The sequence below is a fragment of the Amblyomma americanum genome, chromosome 5, assembly GCF_052857255.1.
Source record: "Amblyomma americanum isolate KBUSLIRL-KWMA chromosome 5, ASM5285725v1, whole genome shotgun sequence".
Taxonomy (NCBI): Eukaryota; Metazoa; Arthropoda; class Arachnida; order Ixodida; family Ixodidae; genus Amblyomma; species Amblyomma americanum.
This window is the reverse complement of record NC_135501.1, coordinates 184,105,550-184,126,594: the sequence shown is the minus strand read 5'-3', so window position 1 is coordinate 184,126,594 and position 21,045 is coordinate 184,105,550. Positions and strand designations below refer to the sequence as shown.

Here is a 21,045-nt window from a genome sequence, read left to right as displayed (position 1 = left end):
AGCGCCTGCCGACATTGGAGTCGAGTTCTTGTTTTCGCTCATTTTCGCTTCTGTGGCTTTTGCGCAGTGTGCCTGCTGTGTCGCGTTGCACGTGCCAAGGGAGTTAGGCAGAGCAAATCTCGCATCAACAGTTACAGTCCTACTACGCGTCTGAAATGGTACGTGCGGTTCAGTCTGTCCGTATAGCCGTTTGCACTACCTAAAAACAAAATTGGAAACCTATCGATTCGATCGACACTTTCGATAGGTCCCATACCGTCGCAACACCACGACATAGGACAATGAGCCATTGAGCGTAGTGTGGTGCGATTGTGCAGTGACGTGTTTTCTCACATCAACTTTTTCACCCGCAGGCTAAGGTGAAGGCCGCGCAGAAGGCCGCCAAAATGAAGCGGATGATCAGCCTGCGGGACCAGAGGCTGTGAGTAGCAATTGTCGGCGAAGCACGCGAGCTGTCATCCACACGCAGCGAGTTGACAACACATTCCCAGCACTCGACTGGACGCCTGTACAACTTAAACCCTTGTCACCAAAGTTCACGGTGCTGAATAATGCGTCGTTAAATTTCCATGCAGTGAAGGAGGGTAGGAAAATATTGAGAATCACAGGGTGTAACGAAGTCTTAAATTGTCCACTGGCTTCTATACCTGTCAGCTTACTGACCGTGATGGAGTAATCACGGGCTCTCAGGTTGGTCGTCAGCAAGCATGCATACCCAGCGTGGGTATGTGGGTATCGACTCACGGATAGAGTCGTGGGCTCTCTGGATAGCCGTCTAGAGTGTGCTAAGGCAGCTGTAAAGCTGGTCTACGAGACGATTATCAAGCTGAACCACGAGCCAAAGTGATCGTAGCTGTTGGCCAAGTGATTACACACGAGAAAGCACAAACATAAGCTTGGTCATAATTGTGTTCAGTCCTTTGCCTGTATTTTCCCAAACCCACCTCCATCCGTCTAGACTCAAAGCACAGAAACAGGAATCTAAGCACACAAAGTGACCAGGGCACAACATTTTACGATATGAAATCAAAATGAAGGACATGCTCTCCTTCATGGAATAGCAGTTTGCGTCATCATATCCTCACTTGGTGAACTTTTGTGGAAACGCTAAAATTTATACCTACGTACACCAGAATGCTTGATTCTCAGTTTTCTGTAACTGCATGCTAATTGGCGATGTTTTGCATTTGCAGTAAGGCGAAGGATCGTTTGCCACCAAAAAAGAAGAAAAAAGAAGACCCACATACGGTCAAAGTTTCCGAGGCGTAAGTGTCACCTCCATCTTTACCATGGACCATTTCGCTTGGTTTGAAGGTGGAGTGTGTTTCTTTGGTCTTGTTCCAATAGCAGCAATTCACCTGACCTTTAAAGGGACACTGAGGAGAACTCTATCATTTTTTTTTTGTTAGCAAAATCTGATAGTTCGGCATTTCATGGCTTTGTTGCCCCTTGTCTGGGCACGAAAGATGCATTTATTTCAAAGAAATTTGGACTCGAAGTTGAAAAAGTTTTTCCCGCCCCTCTGATTCACTCAGGGAACTCTTATGATGCCAAGGCAACTTTTATGACGTCACAGAACGCAGTTACGTGAATCGTGACGTAAACACAGACTCCGTGATTTCTGCGGCTAGCGGTGCAGTGCGCAACCTTCCTTTGCAAGCCTCAGAGATTCGTGACATCCATGAAGTAAGGAAAATTCCTCCATGGTGGCGCCTCTTGTCCTAGGAAGTCATCACGTTCGTACTTGTGAGATTGGCCTGTGGCGGCGATACCTGTATTTTGGTTCTTGCTATTTTCTACATTAAAATAGCTTTGTTTTCAGGAAGAGTGGCGTTTTTGTGATCAGGAGTTGGTATTCTATGGATACAAGCCAACTTCAATTTCTCCTCAGTGTCCCTTAAAGAAACGCAGAGCCTATATCAGTTGATTACCATGTTCTAATCACTAAGAGGCTATTTCCACTGACAACAGAGCAACTTTCAGCTAGAAAAGGCCAAAAATTAAATAATAATGTCACCGCCGCATGCCATTTTCACAAGCGAACTGCGATGATGCCAAGAGCTTCTTTTTTTTTTTTTTCGATCTCTGAGGTTACCCCACTCTGCCACCAACTTTCAGCAATGGAGTCTCTTTTGCTCCCAATGTCATCACTCTTGTCACAAGTATTATATCAAGTAGTAGAAAAGTATTCTTTTTTAACTCAGATTTCTCTGCAGAAGTTTCGGCTTTTGCTGCCGAATGAGAGTCGTAAAAAAAGCCACGAAAAGCCAGTTGAATTTACCAAAGAACAAGAATTGAATGCTCCCTTCAAGCTGTGTTGTGGTCCCAAACTTCAGATCTATAAATATAAAACAAACTGAATGAAAACAATGCACCGTTCCAGTTCAGTAACATGCTCGGTGTCAATATCATTAGTATGTACACTATAGCGTTGCGGTGATACCAGGCAGTAGGATATTTCCTAAGTGATGCATCTTCAACAATTTTGCTATGCAGTTATGCATTGAGTAGATTGTGGCATTCAGTTAAGTAGTATGTACAAATATGAGAGGCTCAAGCCACTAAAGAGTCACGCAGAGAACGCTCAGCTGTTACATTTCTGTTCAAAATTAATGTGCGTGTGAGGTTAGATTGAAGACATGGCACATACCCCAAGACTTTTGGTTTGTTTCGTTTTCTTTGAAGTGATATTAACATTAAAATATGGAGTTTACTGAAACGTGTGCAGTATGTCTACAAGTGTCACTGCTTGCATGCAGAGTAGATGAAACCGAAACATTAATGTCACACATGAATGTAGTTTGCTGCTGTAAAAGGAATTTATTTGTACTAATTTAGGTTATTGAGCCACCGAAAGTAAACCATGGCATGACGGATGTGTGCCTGTTCTTTGTTTCAAAAAAGACCACACTACTCGTCGGCGCTGTTCTTCAAGTATAACACTCAGCTGGGACCTCCGTTCCGGATCCTGATCGACACAAACTTCATCAACTTTGCCATCAAGAATAAGCTGGACGTCATTCAGTCTATGATGGACTGCCTCTTCGCTAAATGTGAGTCGGTGCAATGCCTGGCATGCAGCTGCAGTATGTGTGAGCTCCACCTACTTCTGTCTTTGTTTTGTGAAATGTGGATTCTAAGAAAAATGCCTCTTCTCGGGTTATGCAGGAGTTTGGTAAACACGCAGCCTTTCCGCTTGTTCAGAAAGGAATATTGCTGTGACCGCTTGTGTATTCTCTTTTTATCGAAGCAAACTATTTGTAAGGCACAGCGGACCAGCTTTGTCAGTCACAGAATGAGCTATGGCCAGACCGTATTTGTTTACTTCGTTGTATACTCAATGTCAGCTGAAGGAGTTCTGCATTTCCACACTGTGCACCATTAATAAGTTTATTGTGGCAAGCACATCTGGTGCGTAAACAACAATGCCATAATACTGTGGATCTTTTGAAAACAAAATGTTCACAAATGTGAGGCTTACTGAGTATACACTACTAATCATGGCGGCTCATTGTGCTGAACAAGTTGTTATCACTCTCTTCATAAATGCTTGCATATTTTACATCGTCATGAAGAAATGAGAGAAATGCATAAAGGGAAATCAAGAATAACATTTCTCGATTGGCTCAGAAATTCCAAGACAGTGGCAGGTTAGACTTTGTTGTGCTCAAAGATACATTTTCACTTTAACTTGGTATAACCAGCCTTGATTGCATAGTGTTTTGCGTTTGGGGTCACAATGCTCCTTATGCTTTTTTTTCATAACAGGCATCCCATATGTCACTGACTGTGTCATTGGCGAGCTTGAGAGGCTGGGGAGCAAGTACAGAGTCGCTCTGAGGTATGTGTAGTCCACATGTGTGTGAAAAAATGTTTGCTGTTAATAGTCTCATTCTGGACTCTGCTGTTGTGTGTACTGGTGTTGATGTTGCGAATGATCATTACATTGCTCTAGTTCACCAATTCTTAAAATTGGGCCCCATGAATAACTGCATGAACTGAGTCTGCAATGCAGTCTATGCTTCCTTCACATTGCGATGTCTCATAGATGCGGCCACACTGATTTCTACAGCGTGCCTGTCAGCACTTGCTCACATGCAGTTTTCCAAACTAGCTAATGCATGGACAAAACATGCAGTGAGCAGCACACGCGCCGCCCAAATACATGGCTTGCCGGTTTTTGCCTACCAGGATGTCGCACGGACTTGTTTGCAATATGAAGGAGGTCTTAAGCAGACTCAGCAGGATCTCTGTTGCAAAGCATATTCTTTAGTGTCACGTTAACTGTCTCACAGCGGAATTGCATCTACACTCCGTTTCATACATAGCAGGCAATGCTGCGAATGCTGTGGAAGTAGTGCGTCCATGAAACCATATTACTCCGCCTTGTATCATTCGTCCTTCTCGGAGCAGTCGTCGGTGTTTGGACGAAAACAAAGGGCAGTATAAAACGAAGCTGTAGTACTGAAAATTACGATCGAAGCTGTGAGGCGCTCAGTACTCGGACCCTCTTGCAATAATTTTCACTGAGTGTGAACTAGTTTTTAGGCGCGGATGGAGTAAGGGCGATTTGCCCCACCAGACTGTATCAGACTGCCAAAGTCATTCGTGCTTCCCGAAGTCACGATGAGTTCGAAAACGAAAAGTGGCAAGAGGTAAAATGAAGTGTAGGAGGTTGCCATTCACTTAATATCTGACTCAATGAAATATGCTTGTGTTCACCTTGCTTGTAAGGCGAACTATTTTTTGGACTTGGACTTAGCCTGCGCAAATAGGCACTAGCTTTGGCAGCGTTGACTACTATGTATGAAACGGAGTGTAAGGACACCCTCATCTGAATGTACATGTGCAAATATGGGTGTTTCTTATGTGCATAAAATATATGATATAGGTAAGCACACTCAAACAGCTGCATGTATGTGTCTGTACGCAACACTTATAGCACATTTTTTTTCCTTCCTTGCAGGATAGCCAAGGACCCGAGGTTCGTGCGACTCCCTTGCCTCCACAAGGGGATATATGCTGATGATTGCCTCGTCCAAAGAGTTACACAGGTATGCTTTTTCTTTTACGGTCAAACCTCACTATAACAAAAGTGTTTATAAAGAAATAACAAATGTAATGAAAGAATGGCCATTCTCCTTGAAAGCTCCAACAGAAACCTATTTGGTTTTTACGTTCATTTTTATGCAGTAAAATTTCTCTAAAAAGGGATGTAGTGAACACCATAGGTCATTTCGCGCTGAGTATATCAATTCGTAACAGTGCTGCACACATTCACAATGATTCGACACGGCAAACTCCAGGTCCAGCTGCGCTATGAAGCTGTGCAGTGATGACTAGCTCTGTCATCACTGCACAGGACACGCGGAAAACTTTTCCCTCCTCAGGCGGGGTAGGCATGCATAAAGCACATCTCTGGGCGATGTGTTGGCACTGGCTTCAGCAAGACAAACTTTTGACATCGGTGCGCTCATCTTCGCAAGCACTAGGTAATACGACCCACAAAACAATGTCACGCGACACAGCGCACATGGCCCACTGCGCTGTGCTGCGCTTGAAGTATTAAGAAGGTCATTGAAGTTCCCCCATTCTCCAACCTCTTCATTGCACAGAGCCTGCTGCAAGCACACCGTGGTTCTCAGGCTCCAAGTGCAGTGTAGGTCACAACCAGATAACGAAGTGCATGGGGCTAAGTGCAGGCATCAGGTTAAAGAGCTGGCCACAGCGCCTTTGTTAAATCACTAGAAAACACCCTCTGCTGGCTCGGCAGGTCATCACATGAACGCGACATTTCGTTCATGTCATGTTCGGACACACCAAATGCTTTTGGTGTGCCCGATGGTATGGACAACCCGCTGGTTTCATAAGGGCAAGGTTTAGTGACGGCGGCGGAAAACGAAAGTCCATGACAATTTCCGTTGTATGCAAGGCAGCCATGATCAAATCGTTTGCATCGGCAGCGAAGAAGTGTCAGGTGGCGAAGGACTTTTACGTAGTTTCTGCAACTGTCAGGAACAGATACGATTACCAATGCTAAGAGCCAAAAAGAAGCAGACATTCCTTGCTTTCAAAACAGTTTGGAGATCTTTTATAATGATTTTTTCGTTAGCCATCAGTCTGGCGTATCCAATCTCCATAAGACACTTTTCCATACAGTGACATGTTGTGGCTAGCATGCTCCCACGTCATACAAGGAAGCCAATCAAAGCTTGTTATGGAATCGCCGCCACGCGCCCTCTTTCACAGCGCGGAGTATCAACTACAGCAATTAAAAAATATGGCTGAGTATTCTGAATAGGTTTCTCCCTGTCCTATAGCCCTTTCCATCAGGGTGAAGGAGATTTCAAAATGCCTTCTCTCTCTGAACTGTTGCAGAACGGTTCTATTACCATTTCCGCCCTTCTAGTACAGGGTGCACACAAACAGCTCAGTGAGCTGCGTGGCCACGCCCAAGAAGCCCTTATTGGAAAGGTCTATACAGCATTACTTTTCCAAGACCCGTTTTCTAAGCGCTGAAGCATATTGAGGTCTGCGGAGAAAGTGGGCATGCGTTGGCGAGGCTGACACATCTTGTTTTGACCATTGTCAGGGGAGCTCGGGGTGCATGTTCGAGGCTACACCCGATATTGGTGGCGTACTAAATGTCACTTATGTTGTACTAGATCTTCAGTGTGACACGTAAGTCCACTTGCATGCGACAGTTGTGGCTGTAATGAAGCAATGGCTATAAAGAAGAGATCTATGGGCCCCTGCGACTTTGTTATAACGATGTTGAAATGTCAACGGTTTTTAATCACACACAATTTTAATATAGCATTTTGATTCTCAGCGCTCAGTACTGCTTACCACTTTCCACTCAAGCAGGGACTTGCTTGAGAGCCATGGTAGGGTACGTGCTGGTCATGTCATTTTGTTGGGAAAGGAACACTATTCTTTATGCTCTTCTGTAAGCCAGACTTGTTCATGTTGTCATGTTTAGTCATTAACATTAGTCATGTTCATGTTGTTAGTCATGTTCTGCACTAATACTTTCTTTTTCATTGTGAATGTCAGCACATTGGTGATGTTTACTTTTCTCTCTCTGGCAGCACAAGTGCTACATTGTAGCTACGTGCGACAAGGATTTAAAACGACGCATACGCAAGATTCCTGGTGTTCCCATCATGTACATCTACCAGAGGCGGTGAGTATTCTGTTGGTGACTTTCTTTTACTGGTGCCACATAATAATAGAGCTCCTCAATCTTTTTAGCCTTAGAGAGCGGCTACGGCTTTCGAAAGGCGGTGAGGAAACCCGCGTGGCCTGCTTTCGTCCCTTCTTGCCTGACATGCGCATAAAAAAAGAGCATGCGCGTGCACGGCATCTCAAGAAGTGCCCAAAATTCAATGAATAATGCCTGGCTGCCGAGTGAAACAGTCTGCTGTAAGCGTTGACTGTGTGGTCAGTTCCGAATTATAAAGTGTAAAGGAAAGTTGGGGGTGGCTTTGGTGTCAGAGAACCCAAGAAGCACTTCAAACAACCCACGGGAGTTGTGAAATTCAGTTTGAGAACCACTGTCATAGAGCAACACCCAGCTTAGCCCAAAAGCTTTGCGTGATTGCCTGGTTGGTAGCCACACTAGTGCTATGTCATCACCAACAGTGAGGAGGTTATCGTGGGTAAATGTGTATTTACAGCTGTGGAAATATAGTGCTTTGCTTTTGCTTTCAAGTCAGGCACGTAGCCACACATTTTTTTTGGAGGGGGAGGGGGGGGGGGGGGGGGGGCCAAGGCAGCTGTATAGGGTGAAGCCTAGAAAAAAGGGGGGGGTGGGAGCGAGCCCCCTACTTGGATATGTGCCTGTTTCAATTGCTTCTTTTTTTCACTATCTAGCAAGTGCTCAGCATTTGGTGTCGTACAGTTAAACCTCATTATAGCGAACAGGCAAAAAATGTAAAATTCAATATAGCAGATTCATAATATAAAATTTTGCAAAAAACTCATGCTGGAGAAGTGCAATTTAGTCAACGAAAGAAGGGCAGCTCGGAGAGGTCTTTTTCAAATTTCTAGCACCATTTCGAAGCCACTAGCGGTGATTGCGGAGGCCGCAAAAAAGAATAGGGCCCCAAACGCCATTTAGGCTGGCTTCCCCGCACAGCACCACCAGTACGCAGCAGGTCTAACGTTAAGGAGTGTGGCTTCCCCGCATTACAGCTGTGGCGCGTGAAAAATTGGATGCCAGAACGAAACCTGTCACCATTTTTACCATCAGTGATAGTCGACGTGAGCACAGGGTGGCTAATGGTAGGCTATAGCCAACCAGGCCACTATTGATCAATGTGAGAGGTGCAAATGGGTGCAGACCGCTTGGCTACAAATTGTATGCTTCATTATATCTGCGGTGGCACTGTTGGCAGGTGCAATGCAAAGCGTGAACTTGGCTGGAACTTAGTCAGTTGTGTAATGAGGAAAAGCCTGCCACCTAGACAGGCACAGCTTGCTCGGCAGTTTGATATACCCATTTTATGGCAAACCACGCTCGATATATAAAGTCAAGAGTTGCATGTGTTTGTTAAAAATGTTCAGAACCATATCGATATGGCCAGTGAATCGTAATATCAGTGTTCGTTATATCTTTGTTCGACAGTATAAGGGTCTTTTCTTGTCACAATCCTAAATGTTCATAGCTTGACAGATGGAAAAATAAGCTTGCAGGATAGTTGTAAGGTCGCACTCTGAAAGTTCTGTGGCAACAGACGGGGCCAGTTTTTCTCAGAAGTCGGAACATTTTGCCATCTTCTGTCACCATGATATAACTTTTTTTTTTCTTCTTTATCCTAGGTTTTCTATCGAGCGAATGCCAGATGCATACGGTGCTCCCAAGGTGTAGAAGCCAAGGCATCTCCTATGTTCTCATTTTCAATAATAAAAACAAAGTTGTACACAATTGCAAGCCCCTCTGCCTACATTGTTTTAACCTGCCTGTAGTAGCAGCGAAATGACTTGTAGAGCAGCCACCATACAAAGATGGACATAAAGTTAACGCAAGGTGAAATACACAGCAGAATGCATAGATATAAACTGAAAGCTGCATCACTGATAAACCATACTAATAATAATAGTAATAATAATAATTGGTTTTTGGGGAAAGGAAACGGCGCAGTATCTGTCTCATATATCGGTGGACACCTGAACCATGCCGTGGGCACCGTAAGGGAAGGGATAAAGGAGGGAGTGAAAGAAGAAAGGAAGAGGTGCCCTAGTGGAGGGCTCCGGAATAATGATGTGCTGCTTTCTGTTGACTAACTGGCCACTGACAGCTTACTCTGGGGTCAGTCTTTATGAAGCAACAGGTTTGCACACAAAATTTTGAAATCAGCGGCTTTATGCATGAGGGGCATCTGTATTGACACTCCCTTTGGTATGCCTACAGGAGTAACTCGAGCCACGATAGTTTATCATTATGTAGAACCGGTGGACATGTGCGCCTTTCTTTTTTTTACATTTAAGCATATAGTTCTGCAGTATCACCATGCTTTCCGCTGATCTGTTTTCCTGCCCACTATTGAGCAAACAAATTTACTCTCGATACATAAACGGTAGTGTACGTACAACAGGGACGTTGCTTAGTCTACAATGGCATTTTGGCATGCTTTGATTATGAAAACTGCTGCGCGTGCAAGACACGCCAATATGGGCATCAAATAGTAGCAGATGAATAGGTTGAGCACGAGCATGCGAGTACCAAGCAGAGTTCATGATGACCTCTGTTCAAAGGATTACACCTTATCAATTTTACGAGTGTCACTAGGAAACTGCAAGACAAAGTGCAACTGGGGCCACAAAGGATGAGATGGAAAACGAAGGTTAGCAAGAATTGATGTATATATTTAAGTGCATTCATACCAAAACCTGTAAAAAGACTCTGGCCAGCAAAAGTATACTTTCAGCCTATGCGATTATTCCCTGCGCAGTGCCGTTGCACTGACTACGTAAGAGATGGTTATAGCACTGCGCACCTCAAACGATAATAAACACATTACTTGGGATTTGGTCCCACCTGAGAGGCTGACCTCCCCCTCCGACTATCTCCTGTGGCCTATTACTTCCCCTTGGCCTCACACCAGTGCCAACCTGTGAACCGCCCCTTCCCTTCGGCTTCTGAGTTTTTACGGGTCACAATTCGAGCGCGTCCGCGAGGGCAGTGTGGACACCAGCGACGCCAAACAGAGCGGACAGACGGCATCAGGCCGGGAGCCGCAGCTTTGCAGCTGTCCAGGCGACGCTGCTCCTATTTGCGCTGCGTGCCTGCCTGCCTGCCGCGCCACCGTAGAAGGCCAATCAGTTCGGGAAATCCTAGATAAACTGTTCTTGCTTGCTGGCCATCTCTTGGCGTGGTTTTCTTTGCAGCCACAGGTGTGGTCAGAGCCAGCAGAATGGACTTTGCCCTCTGTGCGGAGCTTTCGAGGTGAGCCTTATGTGCATGAAAGCTCGCGACCCAGGAACGTGAAAAAATGAGCCCACCAGTGCCACATAAAGCATCCAACAGAGTCTGCACAGGAGAAAGGTAGTAAGCAGTCTCGCGTGCATTGTCTCCACAGTCTCTAGTGTACACTGCAACAGCAATCTCTCAATATAGCTGTTGCTACATGTGCGTGCATGCACGCACATGTATCAAGTGCACTGCTATGCATGCACTGATCAAGTGCATTAATCTTACAGATGGCAGTGCAGTTGGTTTGTCTTTCTGTGCCCCTGTCATTCTGTACAAGGTACTCCTTTAAGGAGGACCTGTCAGTGACTGACACAAGCTTGGATTCATGGAGAAGATAGCGGAAAAGACAAGGACGCAAGACAAGACAGGAGTGCTCATGTAGTCTTGCTTCTTCCTTTTGTCCTCATATTTCACGCTACCTTTACGACGAATCTGATTAACTCGCCCAGCTTTCCGTCTTAAAAACAAGCTTGGAGCCAGGACAATAAGATTCTATTCTAACGCTACTCCGCTTCTGGATTGGCATGGTTTCGTTCAAGGGATTTAATGTCCTAAAGAAAGTCTGGCTATGAGGGACGCCGTAGTGGAAGGCTCTGGACAATTTCGACCACCTAAGGCTCTTTAGTGTGCACATGTATCACACGGTACACGGGCCTCTAGCATTTCGCCTCCATCGAAATACAACTGCCGCAGCCAATCGAACCAGAGTCTTTCAGGTCCCACTCCTTGCCACAACCCCCATGTCCCTTCAAGCCCAGCAACAGTGCACCATGATGTCAATTAAAGCGACGACAGTGAAGCAAACAATACAGTGCAATCAATTTACCTATTTGTCCATGCCCCTACCAACATTCACACGGAAGCACACACTCAGCCACAGGCTCACTCACAAATCTTTATTTACCATTTTTATCGAAATAAACTTCTTCCCCATTTTTTCTTCATACAAGCCGGAACAAGCGAGGAAAAGCACAGGAAGAAAAAAAAGGCAAAAAAGTAATGTTCCAGCTTTCCTGCACTGTCTCACATCCACCTTCAAGCTTTCTCCCTCCCATTGAAACTTTAAAAACCTAGTTTTTTTTTTTTCTTAAATCCTCTGTATGCAGGAGAAAGGACATTTTAACAGACATACTCAAAAGGAGTTCTATTTGTTATTCTCAAACACACCCAAGGACGCTGCACTCAGAGCCACAATTAAAACCTTTGTGCGAGAACACCACAGCTACATTTATTTAGCCGAGTGGAATGGCATTGGCAATGTGCTACCGGACCCACATTTTTTTTCTCTTCAAACTAATGAAAAAAAAAAAATATTTGTATTATTTAGGCCAATGCAGTTAGCTTCCCGAAAGAAGCATGAAAATGACAGCTACAAAAAAAAACATGTTCAAAACTTGCACGTATGCGTAAACTCTATGCAACTAAAAAGAGCACTCACTATAGGAATTCCACTGGCAACACAAACTAGCAAGAGGCCCAAACAGCTCTGCTGCACACTCAAACACTTCAAAAGGTCTTCGTCACGGGCCTTTCCCCTTCCGATATTGCATAGTAAGTGAAGCTGTCTTCGCAAGCTCTCTGCCGTGTCAGTGCTGCCAAGCATGAGAATAAGCAAGCCAGTGCACCTTGGATCAGTGGCAAGCTTGTAGAAACAAGCAAAGCCATCCCAACCTGCAAAAGACTTGCACTTGGACAAACCCTGGCCAAACGATGCCTGCGCGAAACCTCGACTTTCTTCCAAGAAGCCACAGCAAAAGGAATTCAGTTCTGTAGTCTCATTTTGCCAGCTGGTGGCCCAGCTGCCTACACTTCTTGCAGGCAGCCGATCAAGTCAAGTCACTCGTGCGTTTAACTGAGGACTTCACACACCAACAGACGTGCAAGAAAAATACCAAATATCACTCCAAGAGTTGCAGCGTCCTCTAAAAAAAATAAAACACACATATACTCAACTCAGGTGAAACTTAGGAAAGCAGGAGTGAACCTGCAAGTAAGAAATGCACAACACTCAATTACATTTTGGGGGGAAAAAAAGGGGGGGGGGGGGGGGGAGCTAAAAGCAGGCAAAAACCATTTAAAAAAAATGAGGATAGGTAGATTGCTCTTCTACTAATAAACATTCGCAAATGACTACATACAGTTTCTGTACACATTATATAATGCAGGCAAATTACATAGGGTCGGCGTGTGTCCCGTCGATTGCTTGCGGGGGCGACGTTCCGCTTCCTTCCGAGCTCTTTCCCGTTTCACGAGGTTATTAAGCAGTCCTCCTTAAGAAGCACAGGTCACACAACCGCCGAGGACATGGCGGCATTTTTGCACAAAACTGGCGCCCCCCCGACACACATACACACAGGGTGACATGAAACCACAGTGGCTCCCTGCCTTTGTCTGAATCATAGATGGGGAGAAAACAAAATCAACACTGTGGCAAGCCTAAACAGCCACAATGCTCATCCAATCCCAGCACATACCGCAGCAAGCAAGCACACAAGTCAAGGAGGGGTCTCCCCAATAAATATTTAGTTTTTGCATAACAAAGAAAAAAAAGCGACATGGGAAATAGCTCTTCATTGTAGACCCTTCTCGATAAACAGTCGCATACACGAAAAAAGAAAAAAGGTACTCAAGCTGCCTATTCATATTTACTCCGTGTAAGTAGAAACAATGAAGGGCTTTTCAATTTTTTTTTTATTCCTCTAGTGTACGAAGGCAAAGAAAGTTGCTGCAGAGTTTCTTTTCCCCCATTTCCACAAACTCTTACACCAAACTGCTCACCCCAGGCCTGGTAAAATGACAATAAGTTCAAGGCAGCGTCTTTCTGCTGGGCCGTGCATAACTCCAGGGCACAACAGGTGCGATCGTGGTAGGAACGAGGTAAAAAACCGAACTGGCTTCGGGGGAGGAATGGGACGGGGAGAACAAACAAATGGAAAATGAGGTGAAAGCAAAGAAAAAAAAAAATGCTCCATATCAGAGCAGTGCTGTTTGGCCCCCGCCTCTTATCCGGTGCTCCTGCACAGACAATGAAATAGACCAGTTCTCCCCCCTCATTAGAAGCCGAGACATGAAAGCCTGGTCGCTGACCGACTTGGAGAGCCCTTGCTGACAAAGAGCAATACCTTGCCAGAAGAAAAAAAAAACAAAACCTCCACTGCTGCTTTGTCGCCTTGCTTCTGTACACAGACCACTACGCCTGCAGCAGTCAGGACTGGGAAGTGCAAGTGTATGTTAAAGGTAACGAGCGTCTTTTTCTTACAGTAGTTTACAAGATGATGGCGGGCACGGAAGAAAGGGACTCTGCATAGCCGACACAGACGTCCCTTTTTCTTTCTTCCTATGTCTTCTCGCATGTCAAACAAATGACACCTCCCACCTCCATCCAACTTCTTTTCTTTTTATTTCACGCCTAGTTCGCTAAGCCCTAAAAGCCTACGACACCCTGAAACTAATGTCGGGGGAAAATATTTGCACATGCCGCTGAGGGGAAGGAAAAGAAAGTTTCCAGTTAGATGTAACGATCAGCACACACCAGGGACGGCGAGATGTCGCTGCATCCGTCAACCCCCGTCGATCCCCTTTTTTTTGAAGGCTTGTAAAGCACAGTCATCACTGTATTGAGGAACAAGTGCGCGAGGAGCTGATGGGGGAAAAAGGAATAAGAACAGCCGAAGCAACGTCAGAATGGAAGGGAAAAAAAACAAGGTTTAAAATGAGACTCACGGAGACAGTGTTCACACAAGCATTCACGCTTGGTGAAGGACAGGGGGCAGGCATGTGCATGTGAACGCACACGCACATACACAGGGGCAACACTGGCAACTTTCTTTTCACCACGCTCATGAAACACACACTCATGGCTTGGTGCGAAATGGGGCCAATGGAAGAGAGTTCTGGTTTCACTGCTCTCCCAGTGCGGGACATGCGCGGCGGCACTGAAGGCTGTGGCGGCTTCGCTCCATCCCAAGAAAACTCAGCCCCACAATAAAAGCACTTCCTCCTAGAAATTAGGGGCTCTTCTCCCCCGCCTCTTCCATACCAAAAGCATTGGAGATGTGGTAGGAGAGGGTGAGAGAGAGAGAGGAAAAAAAAAAAGAATTGTCCGGGGTCGGTGCTCTTTGGCCAGTCTTTGTGGGGGGGCACACCACAGCGCAAGTCAACGCAGACCCCGCCAAAAGTCTCCGTCGTCCTTTCAAGCTGCTTGCTGGCTCACTTTGTCCACTGCCGACAGGTGGGCACGCGCACACACGCACGCGCACACACATACACAGGAACCCCTCACTCCTCCGGCCGTTCTTCGAGAAGACACCAAACACTGAGACCCTCCACACGACGGGTGACGCTGCCGCGTGCAGGAGGCAGCCCAAATGCAATCCAATCCGAAGGTGATGTGGACGGGGGCAGGAGAGCAAACCAGGCGATGCACTACACACAATGACGTCAAACCATGAGTGTAAAAAGTAGGGGGGGGGGAGAGGGAAAAAAAATGACTGGGGGGGGGGGGGTGAGTTCGGCAAGAGACTGAAACGAAGAATGAAGGAAACATTGGTTCCTTCCCCTCCTCCTATCACCTCCCTCCTTGAAGCGGCGACGGCAGTTCAATAAGTTAGGTAGGCGGCTGAGACACCCATGTCATCGTGGGGGTAGCACACGCCCCTTTTCTCCCCTCTCGTGCCAAGCCGGTGGTCTTGAACTTGCATCCCCACACTCCTCCTTCCTTCCTTCCTTCCCTTGCTTGGACGCTAGACACACACACATACACACATCGCGTAGCGACAACACTGTGACGTCGGTATGTTACACATGGCGGAAGAAGGAATGCAGAGAAGGGGAGGCAGGCAGCGATGGGCTGCACATGTGTGTGCGAGATGGTGCGTGCAGGAGAGAACGTAGGCTCTCTTCTCTGGGAAAAAAAAAAAAAAATCTCGTGTTCCTTCATAGTATGACACACCCTGGCTGCTGCTGCTGCCGCCAATCATGCTCCTCAAACGAAGACCTTGGCGAGGGCGTCTGCTCCAGCGCTGGCAATGTACGGCTTCGACGGGTGGAAGGCCACATCGAATATAGACTCGTCGAACTTCTTGCGGTGCGAGGTGATCTCCTGTACGCACGTCTTGTTGTCCAGGTTCCACAACCGGATCGAGCAGTCGTGGCCTGCGCATGCGCACCCGGCAAGAAGTGAACAATATGCTACAAGACATAGCAAGATCACTACTGAGTATGATTACTAAGTATGACTACACAGTGAGATTAACTCTGGGAGCAGCACACTGGATAACAGCTGCTCGAAGCAGCTACAGTATCAGATTTTTTTTCCGGCTCTGATAATTTGGACCTAGTGCTATACTCCGGACTAGTGCGATACTTCGGACTGCCATATAACTCACAAAAACGTGTACATATTCACAAGTGATTTTTTCGGACCATGTAGAGGCCGAAGGGCTTGCACATGGCGGTGGTAGTGAGAACTGCCACCAAACCAATCAATTCAGCCAGAATACAGCACAAGACTAGGACAAAGAGCTTCACCATGCACTCATCACTGAAAGCTAGCTCGAAGGTGCCTGGAGCGAAATTCAGTTTGCGCAGATGACATAACAAAACAGTCAAGCGGGATAATTTCAAAAGAGGTTACTCACTTCCTGAGAGGAGGTAGAGGCCATTGGGGTCTATGGCCAGACTCGTGACTGCGTCCAGGTGGGCTACCATCGAATGCACCATCTTGCCTGCATTCCGCATCAGCCAGAAGAAAGCAAATGTAGCGCAAGTTGCGAAAAAGCATCAATGATCAAGTTGCCATAGTCATTTAAACAAGACTACAGTCGAGCCCACATAACGGCCCCACTTAGGATGAATTTTCGCATATAACGAACGAGACCTGCACGACCGTCAAAATATACATTATTTCAATGGCACAAAATCACACGTACAACGAACGTCATTAAGCCCTGCTGATTGGTTACAGCGAACGGACTGCGTAAACCCGGCGCCGCGATGAGATAACCTGCCTCCGACCCCTTTGTACGCCCGGCGCACGGTACGTTTTCCTGAGCCTCATCACGGGCGAACTGCATGCCCCGTTTCGTGCCGCTCTCTTCCGCCGACGTGCCTTCCAAGATCACCCTCTGCCCCTCCTCGTAAGTCCGCTCCCCTCTCCTCTCTTTCTTGCAAATGCGTGCGTGGCCTCTGCGATCAACCAGCCGCCACCTGGGCTGATCTCGGAGGCCACACTCCGTGAAGTAAGCCTTCAGTGGGAGCCAAGAGGTGGCTGCACTGACGCTCACGGACACCCCTCATTGGCCTTGCAAGTCTACCCTGTCGTGCGCTTTTGTCACTCTTGTTGCAGTGCGGACGTTTCATTGGCTTCGTTCAAATCTCGGGCCCTGGTTGCAATTCGGGATGGCAGACCGGAACAGCGTGGCTATTTCCATTGTATTGAGCGATAGAGATGACAAAAGCGGCCAGGTAGGAGGTGACAGCCACTGGCGTGCGGAACTGCTTCCGCAAGGCCGGCTTCGTCGACACAGTGTCAGATGCAGAGCCTGATGCTTCAGAAGATGACCAGCCCGGCGGCGATTTGTGGCAGCGCGCCGTCGATTCCGACATGGGAGGTCATGACATTGGTTGGAATGATTTTATTTCTCTCGATGACGACGCCGACACCGTGGAACCATGCACGGACGAGGGCAACGTTTCTGAAGTGCGGGACGAGAGTGACGCGGAGGAGTCAGATAAGGGTGAAACTTCGAAGCCAGCACCCATAAGCACGCCTGTAGCAATGGGCTACATAGAGAGCCTCAGAAAACTTGTCTATGCCAAGAGCCTCGGCGAAGAGCACACTCCTACTTTAAATAAACTGGAAACCTCTCTCATTGGATCTGCGCTGCAAAAACAGGCGTCCATCACAAACTTTTCGCAAAGAAAAAATTTTGTGTTTTGACAAGCAACTGTCTTTAAAGCTGTGGTCCACTTACTACGAACTTCAGGATATAACGAACGGACGCAGCGTGACGCTCATGTTCGTTATAAGCGGGCTTGACTGTAGTAACCAAAAGACAGAAGCCACTCTTCCCACAAAACAACTTTTTCTTCAATGTATACAGGTGTGAGCTTCGAAACCACTTTGATCAATATCCAGATTTAAAATTATTTCACACCTCTGTAGTCATTCCAGGAAGGTGAAGCCAAAAATATGATTTAGCAACTTTTGCTTCACACAGATCCCACCTCTCCAAAAACATTGTTCCACTCCTCACTATTTATACTTCATTTGCCCCCGACGCAATTATCTGCATTTTTGAAGCCCAACTTCCAATTCACAAGGGGTGCCAAAAAACGCAGGGACTTGCGTACCAGTGTTGTTGTCGAAGAAGCGAATGTGGCGATCCTCATGCGCTGTCACCGTCATGGGCAAGGTCGGATGGCTCACCACACAGTTGATCTGCTTGCTCAGAGCACTCGCATCTGTGGAACAAGAAATGGAAAAAGAGGAGACAATCGAACAAGTGCGTTATAAACACATTCTATCCCGATATCACATTTGATTTTCGGCAAAAGATGAAAAACGACAGTTTCCGTCCGTCCGTCCCCGTTTGGCTCCCCACCGTTCCTATCGACCAGCTTCCTTATCCACCAGTGATTCGTTTTCTGTGCCAGTTTGTTCACTGGCGTCAAACATATGCTTTCACTGAGCAACTGCTGTGACATGCCAACTGGCTGAAACTAGACTCCTTCTTTAGAGCATTCTCCTCTGGCAGACTTGTGAGGCATAAAAGAGTGAGCATATTCGCCAGCCCCTCCTCCAACGCCAGTCACACCTCAAACTGTAACCTTACCTGTCATACAGCTGCAGTGCAACCCAATTTAGCTGTCTCTGGTGCACAGAAAAGCTGCAGCTGTGTGCAGAAGACAACACGGGCACGACCCTCAGTGACAACAAGGCAGACTTAAGAACGTTTCCCTGGTGTGTTGCACGCAAGTTTATGCTCGTCTACCGCTTTCTGCTCGGTTTGTTTGCAGAGTCCTTTTGCCTAACAAGATGAAACCACCAAAGGATCATTACGCAATCCTGACTGTTTAAAGGCAGTGATGATGTTTCACACGCCTCACTTTCAGCTATCTCTCTAACCACCACCATTCACCAGCTCAAGTAACTTTCACACCGTTCACATATGCAGCAAGGCTCGCCCCTTGTTTCACAGTGCAATGACAGCTGCACAAACCACAGGGTGCTTGCCCACCTGGGTTCTGGTCGCTGTCGAGCCGCACCACCTGCTTGCCTGTCTCCAGGTCCATGATGACCGCGCGCGACGTCGTGTAGGCGACCGCCATCTGGTTGGCATCGGAACGGACAAAGTCCACAGACGTTGGGATGCCGTCAGCTGCATGAGTTGCCAATGGTCAAAACATTACAAAAAAGATCGGAAGCAGTAGGAGGGAAGAGGCGAGGTAAAACAGACAGATTCCGAGGTCAAACTCACACCTACTCAAGCGCAAACATTAAAATCAGCATTTCCCCAGCACTGCAGTCAGCTCTTGATAATTAGAACTTGAAAAGGACCGAAAATCTGTTTGAATTACGGTAGAATCTCGATACGAGTGTCATGGGGTCATGAAAAAATTTGTTGTTTTTGTATCACAGTAGCTCAGTGGTTAAGGCGCTCGTTTACTGAGCCGGAGTACCCAGGTTCAAACCCGACCGAGGTGGCCATGTTTCAATATAGGCGAAACACAAAAGGCGCCGGTGTGCTGTGGGATGTCTGTGCACATTCCCCAGATGGTCCAAATTATTCCGCCACCCCTTTCTTCCTTCTTTCACTCCTTCCTTTATCCCTTCCCTTATGGCAGGGTTCAGGTCTACACTGAGATAAAGAGTTTTTCCTTTCCTCAAAACCACCAAATTTCATTTTCATTTTTTCAAAAATTTATAGCCGCAGGGCCACAGCTCATTATGCGCAGTGCCTACAGTGGAACTAGGGATCATGCACTGGTGATGTATAAGCAGCGCTTAGCACTCAAAGGTGCGGTTGCGGCTTGTATGTTTGTATCAACCGTACAGGAGTGGGAGAATGTTCACAACATCCGAAATTCTGCCCACTGTAGGCAACACACTCCGGCCGGAGAATTTTAAGGTTTCATATGATCCCGAAATTTGCATCAACCGTGTTCATATCATCGAGATTCTACTGTATGTAGAGTTCGAACCAAGGACCCCAAAGTTTCAGTTCGAGTAAATGAGCAGTTAAAATTAAGGGAGTTTGAATCGAGGAAAGTCCACTGTACCGCTCTTTCACATTCATGAGGCTAACCACGACTGCACATATCACACAAGAAATGCCACATGAGACGCAACAAGTAAAACCAGAGTGCTCGCACCATTACATGAGGAGGGCTGTGTTGTATCATCAGGCTATGGCTATGCACCTCACAAAAGACCATCTGTTATACTCCATTGCCGAAGCTACAGAGCCAAAACATGCCCCCTCTTCATAAAGCAGCAGAATATAGAGCCCGCTTGCAACAGTATACTGTGAATATTCAGTAATTAAGGCATGTTTTTAACACTACTGAAGACTTGCAACGCGGTTACAACCAAATTGGCTAGGCACGTCTGGCTACAAGAAGCTTCAACAGACGGTGCCAGCTGCACAAGCGACAGAATGGAGTCACCACGAGGAGAGCAACTTGTCAGGCGTGTAACAGTGCAGCCAAACCACTTGGCGGAAACACACAGTTACGAACACTCCGCCCTTGCAAATTGCCAAGACAAGCTGCCATGGAGCGTAACCGCTTTCAATTAACCTGCTCACCACATTACGCTGGAGCATAAGAGAACAAACGATTAAGCAACAGGCATGCCAACTGCAATGCAGAGCCTTTCCCTGCCACAGCAGATGCACTCACCGGGGTCTGGGGCTGTGTAGGTGTGCAGCAGGGGCACCTTGCTGTGTGGAGACCAGAGCCGGACTGTGCCATCGCCCGAGCACGACAGCAGCTGCAGCTTGGTTGCATGCATCGATAGGCCCCACACCGCGTCTGTGTGGCCCCAGAGGGTGCCCGACAGGACGCCTGGCTCTGCAAATGAGAGAAGAGTAAATAAATAAAAAAAAACTCACTTGACTGCTGCTCCTGCAGCAATGCAATGTTGGACACTGAACAGAATTGCTTGCTTGAACTAACCGGGAAAGCATGGGAACCCCAGTAATTGTAACTGCAAAGCAGCTGAAAAACTTGCTGACAGTGTGTTACATGGCAGTGAGCCCAGCATTAAAGAAAATATCTTGAAGTTTTCAAAATGTTACCACGAAAAAAAAAAAAATATAGATACCACACCAGCAATAACTCAATTGACCACAACAGCACGCCAATGAAAAGAACTAGGCTGTGACAGCAGCGACAACCGCGCACTGCATAAACTTTCCGAGTCACTTGGCACAATGCCAGGCAGAGCTGGTGGTGCAGACTTTTTTTTTTTAGGAAACAAATTTAAAAACAGAAGAATGTCACTTCAAGAATATGGTGAAGTCAACAGTTAATGAGATGCCTACCAATGTGTAGTCCTATGCAGG

At 46.7% G+C, this 21,045-nt stretch overlaps 2 protein-coding genes across 17 annotated transcripts in view; one reads left to right on the top strand and one right to left on the bottom strand.

The window, feature by feature from the left end:
* The first annotated feature begins 60 nt into the window (after positions 1-60).
* Positions 61-8,929, top strand: Bka (FCF1 rRNA-processing protein Bka). The gene is made up of 8 exons (XM_077668065.1): positions 61-158; positions 354-421; positions 1,194-1,265; positions 2,905-3,053; positions 3,769-3,841; positions 4,967-5,054; positions 7,092-7,186; positions 8,824-8,929. Exons 1-8 carry the CDS (start codon positions 156-158, stop codon positions 8,870-8,872), a joined length of 597 nt encoding a protein of 198 aa, XP_077524191.1. The 5' UTR covers positions 61-155; the 3' UTR covers positions 8,873-8,929.
* A 2,423-nt stretch (positions 8,930-11,352) lies between these two features.
* The window catches only part of Cka (Connector of kinase to AP-1), a 76,548-nt gene continuing 66,855 nt past the window's right edge, over positions 11,353-21,045 (bottom strand). For 9 of the 16 annotated variants that reach the window (XM_077666029.1, XM_077666021.1, XM_077666025.1 and 6 more), the window contains 5 exons: positions 20,381-20,551; positions 18,718-18,858; positions 17,831-17,941; positions 16,117-16,203; positions 11,353-15,631 (listed from right to left, as the gene is read on the bottom strand). In XM_077666029.1, coding sequence (XP_077522155.1) covers positions 15,462-15,631; positions 16,117-16,203; positions 17,831-17,941; positions 18,718-18,858; positions 20,381-20,551 — 680 coding nt within the window. In that variant the 3' untranslated portion in view covers positions 11,353-15,461. The remainder of the gene's footprint in view (positions 15,632-16,116; positions 16,204-17,830; positions 17,942-18,717; positions 18,859-20,380; positions 20,552-21,045) is intronic. The other 7 variants (XR_013314994.1, XR_013314996.1, XR_013314995.1 and 4 more) reach the window with 1 other exon arrangement.

Coding starts and splice junctions, on each gene's coding strand:
- Bka (XM_077668065.1), top strand. Junction 1,266..2,904: donor ACGGTCAAAGTTTCCGAGGC/GTAAGTGTCACC, acceptor GTTTCAAAAAAG/ACCACACTACTCGTCGGCGC. Junction 3,054..3,768: donor GGACTGCCTCTTCGCTAAAT/GTGAGTCGGTGC, acceptor TTTTCATAACAG/GCATCCCATATGTCACTGAC.